At 42.1% G+C, this 15856-nt stretch overlaps 2 protein-coding genes across 5 annotated transcripts; one reads left to right on the top strand and one right to left on the bottom strand.

Annotated features, from left to right (window-relative positions):
- Positions 1-19: 19 nt before the first annotated feature.
- Positions 20-6303, top strand: DNAJA4 (DnaJ heat shock protein family (Hsp40) member A4). 4 transcript variants are annotated; one of them, XM_021547359.2, is made up of 8 exons: positions 20-124; positions 331-471; positions 2121-2301; positions 3194-3298; positions 4040-4267; positions 4357-4587; positions 5101-5201; positions 5286-6303. In XM_021547359.2, exons 2-8 carry the CDS (start codon positions 340-342, stop codon positions 5502-5504), a joined length of 1197 nt encoding a protein of 398 aa, XP_021403034.1. In that variant the 5' UTR covers positions 20-124; positions 331-339; the 3' UTR covers positions 5505-6303. The 4 variants fall into 4 exon arrangements, with proteins under 4 accessions (XP_021403034.1, XP_021403032.1, XP_021403035.1 ...); XM_021547357.3 differs by having other exon boundaries at positions 22-138; XM_021547360.3 differs by having other exon boundaries at positions 46-144.
- A 422-nt stretch (positions 6304-6725) lies between these two features.
- SKIC8 (SKI8 subunit of superkiller complex) lies at positions 6726-14038 on the bottom strand. The gene is made up of 10 exons (XM_021546778.3): positions 13868-14038; positions 13714-13741; positions 13268-13373; positions 12297-12469; positions 11109-11257; positions 10694-10787; positions 9823-9916; positions 9094-9186; positions 8400-8478; positions 6726-6996 (listed from the first exon to the last, which is right to left on the bottom strand). Exons 1-10 carry the CDS (start codon positions 13877-13879, stop codon positions 6907-6909), a joined length of 918 nt encoding a protein of 305 aa, XP_021402453.1. The 5' UTR covers positions 13880-14038; the 3' UTR covers positions 6726-6906.
- Between the last annotated feature and the right edge of the window lie 1818 nt (positions 14039-15856).

The raw sequence follows: 15856 nt of genomic DNA on the forward strand, positions 1-15856 counted from the left end.
CGGTGACGTCACGCGCCGCCGTTCTAGACCGTTCCAGCCCCGTGACGTCACGCGCGGCGTCATTCCAGAAGATTCGGCCGGGGCTCCTATAAAGCTCGCGGAAGAGGCGGAGCCGCTGGGATCTGTGAGCGGGTGGCGGTACTGGTGGCGTGGGGTTTTTTAGTATTTTTTTGTTTTGTTTTGTTTTGTTTTGTTTTGGGGTGTTTTTTTGTTGGTTTTTTTTTTGCAGCGACCGCATCAGTGAGCAGCGCGGCCCGCGGGGCCTCGGCGGGGCGCTGGGCGGGATAAGCCGAGGGTAACCCGAGGGTAACGTGCCGCGTCCTCCCACAGGCACTCACCATGGTGAAGGAGACGGAGTACTACGATATCCTGCAGGTGAAGCCCAATGCCTCCTCCGAGGAGATCAAGCGCGCCTACCGCAAGCTGGCGCTGAAGTACCACCCCGACAAGAACCCCAGCGAGGGCGAGCGGGTACGCGGGGTCGGGAGCGGGGCTGGGCTGAGGCCTGTGGGTCCCTCCCCTGCCCGCCGTGAGGCCGCGCTCCAGGCGGCACCTGCGGCCCCGGGGCGGGGCAGGCCCCGTCCGGCTCTCCGGCGGGCCGGGGCCGAGCCGGGCTCGCCGCCGGGCCGCGGAACGGGCGGCCCTGCCGGGAGAGCCGGAGGCTGGCGCAGGGCCGGCCGCGGGAGCACCGCGGGGCCCCCTCACACAGGCCGTTGTTACATCCAGCGTGTACTCAATTCTAGCTCACATTCTCCTTTGCCCTTCCTGGAGCGTAGTGCCGGTACGTGAAGGCTCCCCTGCTTCTAGGTCTGTATTCTATATTTGTGAGCCTGGCAGCAGGGCTGACGGCCCAGCTGTGGCAAAGGGGATGCAGCTTTTTTTTTTTTTTTTTTTTTTTTTAATGTGACGCATGCTAGTTTCCCCGTAGTTATGGTGGAAGATCGTCCTTAGAGAAGCTGGTTAAAATAGGCAAAGCTGGAAAGATTTGTAATGTGGCAGTGGCCACTGTATCAGACCTTGAAAAGGTTGGTAGTGGATTCAGCTGTCAGCATTGTTGTGCTGGATGGATTTGTGGTCCTGAATAGGATGGGTTTTCTTCAAATAAAAATGCTAATGCAGATATCCAAGGTAACTATACCTGGGAAGCCACTGGGCTGTACGTGGGTGGACTGCTTACAAGAGAACTATTTTAGATGCTATCAGCACAGACCCGTTCAGCTGCCTGTGTTGACTTGGATGATAAATGAGCACCACAATTGAGAACTAGGGAAAGCGTTAATGATGGGATTGTTTATCAAAAAAAGCTGGTCTACTAATACCTTAATACAGGAATAGAAGGTCCATACTTATATTGGTCTGTAGAATACTAATTTGTAGAACTCAAAACAGTAGCCTAGTCAAAGGCAGCCTTTTCTGCTCTTATTTTCTTAGTCAACCGTTTCTGCTTTTATTTTGGGCTGGCTTTTTTTGCTTACATGGTGTTACATGGCCATGAGTAAAGGAACTTTAAAATTGAAATGGTCATTCCAGTAATAACCATTTTTAAAAACTAAACTTGGTAATCTTAATAATCAGAAATTCTTCATAGCTATTTAAGAAAATTCCTTAATTGTTTTGATTTGTATCTATGTCCTTGTGTTTGTGATGAGTAAGCAACGCCAGTGTCTGGTCACATAAGTCTCTGCTGTAGCTGGATGTACCAGCTCAGCAGGCATGGAGCATCCCTGTGTAGCTCTAGGCTGACTAGCACTGCTGTGGCCATGAGCAGCTGGGCACCTGCAGGACTTTGGGGATGGTACCATATTCCTTTCTAAATTGATTTGTTAGAGGTTATAATGGTTGTTGCAACTATCACAATCAGCAAAATGTAGTTGGTATGTACTTGTGGATGTGACTGAATTAAGCCCACTTAAAACATGGGAGGAGGGGGGAGAGGGAGGAAAGGGGTGGTTTTCCTGGACAAAAGTGTACTATTACAGTCTATTACCCAGGGAGTTTCCTTTTGGAAACAAATGCTACAAGAGGGTGTTATAGTGGCTCAATCTGTAGGTGAAGTTGTATATGAGAGGGCTACTTTTCCTCTTGGTCATAGTTGTTCAGAGCTTCTTTTTTCTTTTTAGTTTAAGCTTATATCCCAGGCATATGAAGTTCTGTCGGACCCAAAGAAAAGGGACCTCTATGACCAGGGTGGGGAGCAGGCTATTAAAGAAGGAGGCCTGAGTGGCGGCAGCTTCTCTTCACCCATGGACATCTTTGACATGTTCTTTGGTGGTGGAGGCCGAATGAATAGAGAGAGAAGAGGTACACAGTTCTAAACAAGTTCTAGAAACTCTAACCGTGCACTTAAGCATAAAACACCTGTGCTATGGTACTGCTGTTCTGCTGAGTGCACATAGTGTGGATATTACTTGTTGCAACGATAGAATAAGTAAACTGATTTTTCTAGTTACTCCAGCATTAAGAGTCTAATAAAGTAGATAACATGGCTTAGCCATAGCCATCTTTCTACTGATTTCTGTTTTATTTTTTGTTGAAGGGGGAATGGGTAGTCTGTAGGGGAGGGGGAAACATCAGTAAGTCAGGAGTTGATTTAGACAACTGTTTAAGTTACTTTTTTTCCAAATCTGTGCCTCACTTGCTCATGTGCTTTTGGGCAACTTGCTTCAAAGGACACCATCAACTTAAACTTCAGTAATCTTAAATCCCATTAAAAAATATTTGGGAGAAATTACATGATACTGAGTACAGTGTGCTGCCAAAAGCATGATAAGATTTTTGTTTTTTCCATGCCCAGTGCTTGTTAAATGAGCAAGTAGTAACTTGCTGTAAAAAGCACTGAAATTATGCTATGAAGTGGCATGGAAATTCATAGGCAGGCATAAATAGCAATTTCTAAATTGACAGATCTGAAGCTGGTAGTGTCCTTGCATCTTGCTGTTTCAGTTAAGCTTACAAAATTAGGAGTAGGGATAGGGTGGCTTTAATGATGCTTTGCTTAATTACAGCTCAACTTTTGTTTGGAAATAAATGGGTGGAACTTAGTGGAAGCTGATGGAATTGCACATGCTTTTAAGGGGGCTGACTTGTGTTCAAAGTTTGGAATGAACTCTGCATTTCTTGAGACTGTGCATGAACATTTTTCTTCACAAGAGCTGAACAAGTATTAATACTTCCCTTTTTTTTTTTCCTAAAGGCAAAAATGTGGTGCACCAGTTAGGTGTATCTCTTGAAGACCTATATAATGGCATTACAAGGAAACTGGCACTGCAAAAGAATGTTATTTGTGCCAAGTGTGAAGGTAAGAAAAAAAAAAAAAAAAAAACAAGTAGTGGTTTCAAACCCTCTTCAAGTTGTTTGTGTAGATTGTCTGAGGCTGAGAAAGTCTGAAGGCTTTCTTACTTTCCTCTGTCTTCTTTCTTTGCCTGATCCCTGAAAGCCTGCCAGGGTATTTAAGTCTTACTTGAGCTTAACCAAAAGTCTCTCAACAACAGTGTTACAAAGTGATTGTTCTAATTGAAAACTAAAACTCACTGTGAGTTGCAGTTAGGGATACCTAAATTAAAATTGTCTTCACCCAGAACTTGGATGTAAATGTTATTCTGTAAAACTTCTTTAATTGCTGCAGGTGGAAGACTAGCTTGTGTATGTTACTAATTTTACAGTTAAGTACTCCCTAGACTGGTCCTCTTGGAGGTAAATTTTAATAAGGTCTCATATCTTAGTACTCTGTTCAATATTTAGTAAGCAGATTCTTTTCCAAGTATTAATAGAATTTTTATGTGTTGAATTTGGTATGGGGACAGTTCCTTGGAAACCAGGAGTTACTGAGGGGTGGGGCAGAGGCTAATCCAATAAGCTCATGTATAAACATTTTGTTTGTAGGAATCTCCAGCTTGTGGGGTATATTTTGTCATGGCAGCTAAATTCCATTACTGAACTACTCTTAAGTTATCCTAAATATGCTTTTGAAGTCATTAAGTTCCAGCCTGACTACTATAATTTTCTGAGACTGAGATCTAATTTAACTCTTTTGTCCAAGGTTATGGTGGAAAGAGAGGGGCAGTAGAAAAATGTCCTGTGTGTAAAGGAAGAGGGATGCAAGTTATAGTTCAGCAGATTGGACCTGGCATGGTGCAGCAAATCCAAACTGTATGCCCAGAATGCAAAGGCCAAGGTGAAAGAATAAATCCGAAGGACAGATGTGACAACTGCAATGGCTGTAAGGTTGTAAGAGAGAAAAAGATCATAGAAGTTCATGTTGATAAAGGTAAGAACTGTATATTTGTACTGGTTCCCAAATAATAGTTAATAATAGTCTATAGTTCTGCAGAGCATAAATGGGTTTCTTTTCTTCAGGTATGAAAGATGGTCAGAAGATAGTGTTTCATGGAGAAGGTGACCAGGAGCCTGATTTGGAGCCTGGTGATGTCATAATTGTGCTTGATCAAAAGGATCACAGTGTCTTTCAGAGACGAGGGCATGACTTAATCACAAAAATGAGAATTCAACTCTCAGAGGCCTTATGTGGTTTCAGAAAGACAATTGAAACTCTGGACAACAGAGTTCTTGTTATATCTACTAGGCCAGGTAGGTTGTTAAGAGTACTAATACAATGTGAACTGCTTGCCTGTTTAATTGTACCTGGACTGGAGTTCTTGGGGGAGATTGTTCTATTTGGGTTTTTTTCCCTAACCAGATGATGCAACAGATTCATGAGGCAGTCAATTTAGTTAGTTCTTTGTTGTTGTTACTGTCTAAAACATACAGAATCATACCTAAAGCTGTCAAATACTTAATAGATCTCAGGCCCAGTTGGTGGATAGCCAGGAAGATATTAAAGAGGAAATAATCTTAAATTCTACTAAATTATCTGTTCATTCAGCCTGAAGATTGTGCCAAGAAAAGTGTATTTCTCTTAGAGCAGGGGAAATAGTCTAAGTGGCCTTAGTTGTGTACAGCTTGGGTTTAGGTCCTTCCTGTAAATTGGTTACAATCTCCCTGAGGTGCCATGAGAACACTGCTTGTGTACAGCCCTGCCTCATGTGGCTGTGAAATGCCCATCCCATCATAGCAGCCCACTTACTGCTCTTGCCTCCACAGGTGAAGTGATAAAACATGGCGACCTGAAGTGTATCTACAATGAAGGGATGCCTGTCTACAAATCTCCAATGGACAAAGGCAGCCTGATCATACAGTTTTTGGTAAGCTGCATGCTTTGCTGTAGCCAGTATACTCATGTTTGTACATGAATAAATACTCATTTTAAAAAATACATACAACTGTAGGTCCAGTTTCCAGAGCACTACTGGCTCCCAAGGGAGAAACTGTCTCTACTGGAGGCTCTGCTTCCTTCACGAGAAGATGTTATGGTTACAGATGAGATGGATCAGGTAGACCTTGAAGATTTTGATCCAAACGAACAAACCTACCGTAACAGTGCAGGAGAAGCATATGAAGAAGATGAGGAGGGTCCAAGAACAGGAGTACAATGTCAGGCATCTTAAAGCAAGGTGGAGCGGATGTCATCTAAGATGTAAATTTTCACAATGAAAACTGCATGGCTCTAATAGCCACTGCTTGCGGTTTTTGTGTTCAGCAAATTGAGTTGCTGCGCTGTCAGTATCACCTTTTTGTAACTAATTTATATTGTGTTCTTGTAGTCTTTCTATATAAAGCAAATGTCATACAGCTGAGAACCAAGTTCGTATGCATTTTCCTTGCTGTGGAGGTTCTCAATTTATTCACCTGTGCTATTTCTATAAGACTTTGGCAATACCTTTAGAGGCTAAGTGGAGTGTCTTATGTAAATACTTTCATACTGGAAAATTAATTTCATAGAATAAAACATAGCAGAATAACTTCTAATAAATAGTACTTCACCTTTTCTCTTGCTTCTCTTGTATTTTCTAACCCATTCTGGAACCCCCTTTATTTAAACAAGTTCTTCTAAGTTCAGACTCATGTCATCTAGTCTAGATTATTTGTGTTAGCTGCATCACTCATACCCGTCTCATTTTGTATTTCAGAAGCACTTTGTGCATGCCCCCCCTCTCTGCCTCATAGCTCTCCTCCTGTGTTTTGTGGGTTTACAGTAACATTCCTTCAGCTGCTTCTCTGTGTATGACCTAAGGTTACAAGCTGTCCTCTAATGTGTTACATACAAGCAAATAGTTGCAAATAAAAGTTTGACCTTTCAGAAGCTCAAGCTTTGTATTTCAGCCTTCCCTAGGAAGGGTTTTTACTTCCTCCTAGGCATTGTATACTTGTGCCTTAACTAAAATGAATAAACCAAAACCACCTGCACCGGGTATACTGCTGCTGTTTTGAAACATACATGATACTACAGTACAGCAATCCCATTAAAGCTTTTTTCCATTTAACCTGTTTGCTCGTAGTGTTTGTATTAGGTCAGGGTTAGAAACAAGTGGTCCCCTTTAGTGAAATTAAACCATGATGAATGATCCATGTCCATGTACCACACAATTGTTGAAACAGGTGTTCAGCTTAAGTGATCCTTTCAGGACAAGCCGAGGCTGTCATTTCCCATGTCTAGAACAGCCTCAGTCATTTTCCTTCTGCTAAAATAAGCTGTTGTAACACTTACCCCGTGCTTTCCAGCTTTGGTCTATTTATGTTTAAAGGCAGGGGTGATTAACTGAGCAGTTTCTTTACCTATGACTATCTATTTCCAAAAATACTTTTTCCCAAGAATTACACACAAGGACTTGGAACTGTAGCTTTTATTTTAAAAAAGTAAGGCTTTCTCTCATGCTAAGCAAAATCAAAATTAGATCTGGTTTTGCAGAGTAGTATGAATGCTTTTATCATACTAAAAAATTACATAGGACAGTAGCAGTCCCTTGAAACTGCTACAAGAGATTTACTGAAGCATCCGAGTCAAGACATTTAAACTGGACAGTCATAAATATGAATTTCTTGGTCATCACCAACAGACACAATTTTGGACCCACTTCCATTGTATTTCACTCCCCAAACCTGTTAAAAAAGACATAATGCAAGTTTAGCCAGAGAGGACAAAGGAAAAGGATCTTTGTGACAGTAATATTTATTACAAGCAATAGAGCAAGGATTATTTGAAAATAACTAATTAGAACTGGGGCAGTTCTGGCTTCTGCTTTACCAGCAGCCAAGGCTGCCAAAACAGAGCAGGACACTGCCCTCTAGGAGCCTGACGAGCTCCTAGAGCCAGTCCCACTGACTGGCCAGAGATACTCGGTCAGGGCTGAAAGGTGCTTGCCCCAGCTTACATAAATAACCCAAGCATTTTCACTCTTGCCCATCTGCAGCCCTTTCTGAAAATAGGATTTTACAGTGCAGGAAAGCAAGAGAGGAAGTATTTGTCATGCCGACTGAGACATCATGACAGACTGAAGAATGACCAGGCTTATCCTTGAGCTCTTTCAGAGAACCGTTTACCTACCATTGCAAAACTTACTGAGAAAAGTTCAGATCAGTCCTGTGATCTAAGACAGTTACACAAGTTTACCTGACAGCCATCTTCACCAGAATGATACCAGGGAGAGTGAAGGCTACTCAGCACATTAATGTGAAATGCAGAGTGGGTGTGTTGACAGCAGTATGTTTTGGGCAATCTCGTGCTCTATTTTGCACTAGTACCCAAACCCAGCATTCTCACTAACTAACACATCTCTGCTACTGAATGACATCATACACAACAGCTAAAACAACAGGGGAAATCATGTCCCACTTGGTACTTCAGTATTAAAACCCCCATAATTATAGGTAACTGAAAAGAAGGTTCCCAGCAAGAATTTACTACGGAAGAAAACATTCAAAATTTGGAAGAATGTCCTTTGTTTCTTGCTCAATGGTCCATTAAAATATAACATTGTTCTATTTATCACCTAACAATTGGACAAAGAGGAAATGGGTAGAATCCAAACTCCTTTCCACACAGGTAGCTATCACTGAACAATAAATTAAAAACCCATGTATTACAGACACAGAAGGAGGAAAAACTCCCAAGTTCCCCGGCTGCTTCCAAGCATCTGTTTAAGTAATTCCATCCTGTTAAATAAGTATTTCCACCCTTACACAAGCACATGCTGTGTTAGTCACAGAAATAAGTAAAACCAGAGACAAAGGTAACAAATAGAGTCTGGTGAGACTTAGGCCACTCAGGATTGCCTTTATTTGGGCCTGAAAAATGTTCATTACTTGGAAGAGATCAGCATATACACCTAGGAGCACCAGTTCAATATTAAGTGCTAAATAACCACAACTTCTAAAATTTTATTATAGCAGGCTAAAGTTGCATTACTGCAAGCCTGGAGCTACAGCACCAAAGTGAAGCACAAATTTGCACAACTACACAAACTCTCCTGGGAATGTGGTGACTCAGGGAATAGCAACCATACCTGATCTTGGTGATCAAAAAAAGTATGGACACAGGTCCTCGTTCCAGCATCCCAAACCTTCACACTTTTATCAGATGAACTGAAAGAAAAAGAATATTTATTAATGTTTAAATTAATATATTAACTAAAGTTTAATGCAAACTTTAAAGGGTCTCATATGGTAGACATAAGAAACCCTCTTTCACCCATCAAATACAGGGATGAAGTAGTAAAGGACTGCATCTTCTGCCAGGTTCCATTACCTTTAAAATAAATTTAATGTTCCAACATCTGCAATGTGAAAATGAAGACTCCCATTTTGGCCAAAAAATTCTTTGAGGCAAGTTCTTTGGATAAGGAAATTCCTGTTACATCTACTTGGTCCCCCAGCTGTCTCAGCTGTTTTAAGAATTAATCCTAAAGTTCAAGTAGATTAATGTACTACAAGTTTAGGTTGTAATTCTTGATTCAACAGCAATTTTTTTCAGCTATTTAGAATCAAATTGCTGTTCTCTTAGGTTAGGTGTTTTTCACTTGTCAGGAACTACACTGCAGTGGGATGACTTACTCTGTAAAATGCTCTCACTACAGCTGGTATCACATCACAGATTGGCCCAAGCCTTTAAATTTCATGCTATTTTGTTACAGATCCCACTGCAATTTGTACATATAATTTTTTTTTCAGTAATCATAAACAATTAAAAATCCTCAATACCTGGAAACAAAATGGGTATCATCAGGACAAAATGCTACATTTAAAACCCAGGATCCATGACCACTTAATGTGCCAGCCAAGTTTGCATGTTGCCTGTGGAAAGACACATTAATATTTGCTTTGTGAATTGCAGGGGGAAAGCAATAGGAATTTACGCTAGCTAGTGCAATCAAGAATGGTTCAATGGAAGGTGACTTCTGGACATTTGTTCATCCAAGCTGAACTGGTGTTACAGCAGATTCTATTTTTCCATTTCAAATAGTTAACATAAAAATAAGTCACTAAGAAGACAGACTGGAGGACAAAAATTCACCAAAGCAATGCAGGTTTAGGGGATGAAGACAACTGAAGCAGGGCAATTTCCTCCCCAGCGTCTTACAAGGTATTGCAAGATGCAACAGAAATAGGTCATAAATATAATTAGCTGAGTACAGAACAGATGTTTAGGAAGGATGAACACAAGCTCACAGGACAGATACATGGAAGAATTAGATTACTGGCTACAGGCAAATATGAGGAAAGTAATTTGTTTTCAATTTACAGCTTTCTTCTACCGCTACACTTTCAAAAACTATATAAGGATGTAGTATTTTATGATTTAAGATTATTTATTACATAAAAAGTCACCAAAAGCTGAAAGGAATTCTGGAGGGTTTGATGTATGTTTCACAGTATCAGCCTCTCTAAGCAGTGGCTGTTCTGCCAGCAGGGCTGGCAGTCCCCACTCACACGTCGTAGATCTTGATGTAGCCATCATCGGAGGCGGTGACAAGTAACTGGGAGTCAGGGGAGAAGGTCAGCGAGCGGATGGGCATGGCGTGGCCTGCAGGCACAGGGACACAGAGCAGCACTGGCACTCCCCTCACTGACACCAGCGCTCAGCAAGCTACTCCATAACAGCACTGCCTGCTCAGAGACAGCAGCCTCCAAAGCCTCTTTCTCTCTAGAGGCTTCTTCCCACAAAAAATGAAAATGCAAACAGGCAGCAATTCTCAACTGTGAATGTTAAGGCATGTCTGCAACACAAAAAGTATCTTGTTTCTTTTAGCTGTGGATCTCTATTAGAAATTATGTCATATTTTACAGTATGATTGCATATTTAAGTGGTTGGGGTTTTGGTTACAACAGGGCAGAAACAGCATGAACATTAAAAGCCCATTTATCTGTTAGAAAAAAATGTATGTATTCTATCACATAAAATGTTCAGTTGTTTTTTAGAACAGCAAAAAATTGCTTTAGAACAAATCACGTAAGAAAAGAAAAACCATATGCATGACAGCACACATTTGACTTGGCTTAATTCCCTTGTATTTTTCTGCAATACAATGAGCTCCTAGTTAAGAATTTAGTTAAGCATTACTGGCTGTATCTTTTTTAAATGCCTTTAAAAGGCATTTATGATGCAAGCCTGAGTTTACAGTTTGTCTCTAATATTTTAAGTGGGTTAGGTTAGAGCACACTAAACAAATACTGTTTAATGGACAGAAAATGTCAACTCACTTTTGCCACGGTTGTTGTAGCTTATTATGACCTGCATTATATCCTTTAATTTTCTCAGAAATGAGGTCAGAATTAGGTACTGCAAATAACCAAGCCATACCTTCTAGCGTATGCAGAAGTTTTCCAGTTGCAATATCAAAAATATTGATAATGCCATCTATTGCTCCACTGGCCAAGTATTTTCCATCTGGACTCTATAATAAAACACAAAAAGTGTGATTCAACATCTGTATGCATTTATGCTGTGTAAGCCCTGACATTCCCTTGGCAACTTTTCACAAATAATGATCTATGCAAGATATCTGGGCTTCAAAAGTCCTGAAGACTATAAAAAAGATCCAAATATATTTTCCACACGTGCAAGAGGGAAATGTCATACAATCTGTATTTGGAACTATGGCTGTCACCTAGTATTATTGAAGAGATAAACTGATAGATGGAAACAAAAATACCTATTTACAACATATTATAGCAATAGCAATTTCTCATAAGGAATTATCAATTGTGCTTCTTACATATGCAATGCTAAGGATGAACTTTCCTCTGGTGTCCAGAGAATATTCTTTCTTTCCAGTTTCAACACCGAAAATATTTACTTTTCCCACATGACTTCCTGTTGCAAGGTACTGGGAATCAGGTGAAAAAGCCAGGGACCAAGCATCAACTGTATTAAAAAATAAAAACCAGTTAGCTGGATCCTGTTCTTGGTTCTTATTCAACAGTGTCAGTTCTATATGCATCTGTTTAGATATATAACCCTCTAAGAGTGTACAAGCTTATCAAGTTACCCCTTTTGTGTAATTAATGGAGTGTATCTTGAGCCATTTACTTACATTTAGTAAAAGATTACATTCCTAGTAAGACCCTGACCTTATGAGACTCTCGTGTAACAATAAATTTACAATTATAGACTGCATCAGTTAAGTCTAAATTCTTACTTTTTTCCTGGTACCAAAAGATTGAAACTACTGAAAAAATCAACACTAGTACATAGCAAAGCACAGAAGATGCAGGAGAAATGCAGATATACTAATGTAACACAGATAACATTCCTGCAACTGAGTGTAAAACCCCATCATTTTTCATAGCAGTACAATGTATTTATCTGGCACAATGTAATTTATAGGTTTTTTCCTAGAAGTTAAATATTAATTGCCTGAAACACTGCGAGATTGTTCTTAAATTTGTGTCTTCCAGTGGACTTGTGAAATACTTGGAATAAGACCTTAGGCCCTGAACTCCAGCTTAGAGAACATTAGCACTGTTACCATTGATAGCTGTTTTGACTTGCTTGCTCAGGATTGGACATTCTGGATAAAAAAGGATCACATGCATGGCTCAAATTCACTGCAGTGTTATGAAGAATGTTCAGAGCTCCTTTGTAAATCCATCTGAATAAGCATCTGAATTATTTCTTCTAAATATCCCTTTACCAATATATGTGTAAGAGCAAGCTGGTTTCCATTCTGCTTTATGCATACAGCAAAAAGCCAACTACGTGTACCTGAGAAAGCACAAAGAGTGTTTAGAATTCTCTGATGCTGCTTTGTGTTGAGTTCATAAAACCTTTAAGATTTGTGCACATATAGGAAAGATTAAACCCCCCAAAGACCTTAATCCCCTCATGTACCTCAATCCCCCAGTATTTGCCAGGAAGAGTCACACTGTTCCCCTGCAGAGCCAGCTCAGCACTGGTGTCTTACCAGGACCAGCATCTATAGACTTGATCTGCTTGCCAGTCTCTAAGTCCCAGAGGCGAATGTGGGCATCCAGAGAGCTGGAAGCTGCAATGGCACCCGTGTGGCTGATGTCCACAGACACCACCCCCAGCTGGTGACCCTCCAGAGTCCACTGCAGATCCAACTTTTCATCGTTCCTTCCATGCGAGGGAAAGAAAAGCCTTGTTGGGAAGAGCTTGGGGTGCTGAACATCCCCAGCCTGACACAAAACAAACAATCCACATTCCTCCCTTTGTTCAACACAAGGCAATCCAGGTCCTCCCATGAAAAAGTGAAGGGCTACACACAAATTCTCTGTACTTAAAGAATGCACAAATCAATAATTTACCATATTCCTGCCAAGCAGGTACTTCATCCTAAGTTTGGAAGCCATCCCACCAAGAAATGTCCACGACACACCAGTCTGTGGGTGCTCACAGAGCTGACCTGTGAGCTCAGCTCAAATTACCATGACTGACATTTTCAGTCACCCCAATCAAGCTAAATCTATCACTGAAGTGAAACACATCCTTCACACTGCTTTGCCCAAGAGACAATAACTTCTTTGCAAAAGCACACTTACATAAGGATTATCAGGATCTTTTTTCAATAAAAAAAGATGTCATTTCCTCGTTCTCACTATTCCCATTATTTCTTTCACAATACACATCTCCAAATGCACTGTCTCATCGAAAGAAGCATTTCTCATTCTTTCGTTTAGAAGTACATTAAGTATTCTCTGACACGCATTTTCAAAAGGATTCTCATTTTTTGGAAATGAAAACACACCAGAATGCCACCACTCCAAGAGAAAGCATACACCAATGGAGATAAACTTGCTCAAAGAAGCAGTTCTGTGTGCCATTCTTCTAACATCCCTGGAGATTGTGGAAATTCAAGGCTGCTCCACACTGACTACTTCCAAGGCCTAACACAGATTAATAGGGAGCACTTACCACTTCCAGACCTTTACCAGATCATCCAAAGAGCCAGAAATCACTGTTTCAGAACCATCATTTTTATTTTTGCCCCAGGCAACTGACCAAATGGCATCATCGTGAGCTAAAAGAGAATATAAGCACAGTAATTTAAAAATAAGTATTTTCTTTTGCTAGAGGACCACAACTGGTTTAGGTAATGCTGAACTGGTTAGCTGCAATGTTGACAATAGACCCTGCCCGGCTCCTCAGGTCTATTGAGTGCTGTCTTCTTTGTTCCAAAATACGCAGTGTGTTGTGTGACCAGCATCACTGCTGAAAAAGCAGCACAGCTACCTCTAAGTTACTCAGATTTATGCCTAATATAAACATAACCAGGTCTCCTCACACGGATACCTGCCATTATCAACTTTGCATCATCCCAGAACGCCAACATTGCTCAATACCCGTTCGCGTTTGCTCACCTTGCTCTTGCTTGAAGAGAATACCGTACTAGAAAGAGAAAATAATTAATATTACACATGAGCAGCCTATACATATACACACACACATATATGTATACATATACACACACTTCAAGCCAGCAATTAGCTTGGCTCACGCTGTGTTTTTAGTTACCTGTGTGGTCATGTCTTTCCGGAAACAGCCCCGCCGGGAGCGCGCCGAGAGGAGCCGGGCACCGCTCCCGCCGCCGTCGCGCCTTGATGAGCTCAGCGCCGCCGAGCGCGCCGCTCCCGCCGCCGTCGCGCCTTGATGAGCTCAGCGCCGCCGAGCGCGCCGCTCCCGCTGCCGTCGCGCCTTGATGAGGTCATCGCCGCCGAGCGCGCCGCTCCCCGGCGCCCCGCTGCGCGCCCTCTGCCGCCCCCTGTGGCCGGGAGGGAGCGGCGCGCCGGCCCTCGGCGCCCGCGGGGCTGAGCCCCAGCCCCGTCCCGCAGTTCGCGTCTCCATCGCCGCCTCCCGCTCCCCCGTGGGACAGCCGGCCGCGGGGCCGGGGCCGCCGGTGTCAGCAGCCCTCAGACATTCGGAGAGTGGTACCGGTGCCAGCGGCGCCCCGCGATGCTGCGATAGCAGTGATGGGGTGTGCTGTGGGACGCGCCCAGGACTGAGGCGTGCGCTCCGGCCCAGCCGTGTGGGAAGCTCCTGACGGAAGGCTGGGCTGGCTGCCTCTTGTCTAACGTGTGGAGGAGGCAAACGGCAGGCTGAGCACAGCACTGTGTGACCGATCCCACGCTCCTTGGGCTGCAGCACTGCCCATGGCACTCACCACGACACAGAAGACTTTTAACTTCACAGAATCGCAGAATCACACAGTCATTAAGGTTGGAAGGGACCTGTAAGACCTTCATCAAATCCAGCCTAAGTTAACCCTTGTCAACTAGACCAGAGCACTGAGCGCCACACCTGATCATTTCTTGAACGCTTCAGGGATGGTGACTCCACCACCTCCCTGGGCAGCTCGTTCCAATGCCGCACTGCCCTTTCTCTGAAGAAATTCTTCGTGATGTCCAGCCTGAACCTCCTTTGATACAGCTTGTGGTTGTTTCCTCTGCTCATGTCACTTGTTTCCTTGGAGAAGAGCCTGATCCCCACTACATCCTTCTGTCAGGGAGTTTCAGAAAACGAGATCTCTCTGAGCCTCCTCCACCTGAGCCCCCTTAGAGCCCTCAGCCACTCCTTGAGCTCCAGAAAGGAAGTTTCCCTGCTAATCATCTGTGTCAGATAAAAAGACAAAAAAAAAAAAGAAAAAAAAAAAAAAGTGACTTTTCTTTTGGAAGCGGAAGTTTCTCAAGTTACTGTCTCGGAGTAGAGTGCACTTCTACGGAGTTAGAAGTGCAAAAAATATCAGAATTAAAGTTGAGGATAATTAATCAGATTCCCTGATTCCATGAGGCTTAAAACTATAGACAAAGGATCAGTGGTCTTTTCCAGCTCTTAATCAGTTTTCATATGTACACAAAGCTCTTTGAGATCAATAGAACTTGTCTGAGTGAGCAGAGTAACAACCAAAACAGGAATTCTGAATGTGTCTTAACACAGTTCTGCAGTCAAGAATGAAAATCTGGGTAAGACTCTTACACATAATTACAGACTTTTACATATAATTACAGAATCCTTAGTTCTCTGATTAGGTTGAGCTTTAAGAACATGTTAAGGCATACAGCTTTAATATCTTGAATTTCAGAAATCCTCATTTTCTCATTTGTAATAATGCAATGGTAAACATTCTCCAGAAGTAAAAGAAGTTATTCTATTTCTTGCCAGGGTTCTTCTAAGAATTCTTCCATTTAAATGTGCACTTAAAATGTACTACTTTCACCTTATGTTCAAAAAATCAAGCATGGTCTTGCAGTTCTGTGTAGAGTACTGCAGAACTGTAACATAATCTTTTACAGAGAAAGTGTTTCTAATCTCTCCAGAGGTTTCAGAGTTCTCTCTGTGCACTGGTATTTACTCTGTACAGTGAACACCTTAGGCCTTCATGGGAAAAGATTGTTCTTGTTCTCCTGTGAGAGGGCAGAGTGAGATTGTGGGTTATTTCCTACATCATTTATGACACAGATTGATAAAGTGAAAGAGTATTTGATAGAGTATCTGACAGAGTGAAAT

This window comes from Lonchura striata, chromosome 11 (assembly GCF_046129695.1).
Source record: "Lonchura striata isolate bLonStr1 chromosome 11, bLonStr1.mat, whole genome shotgun sequence".
NCBI lineage: Eukaryota > Metazoa > Chordata > Aves > Passeriformes > Estrildidae > Lonchura > Lonchura striata.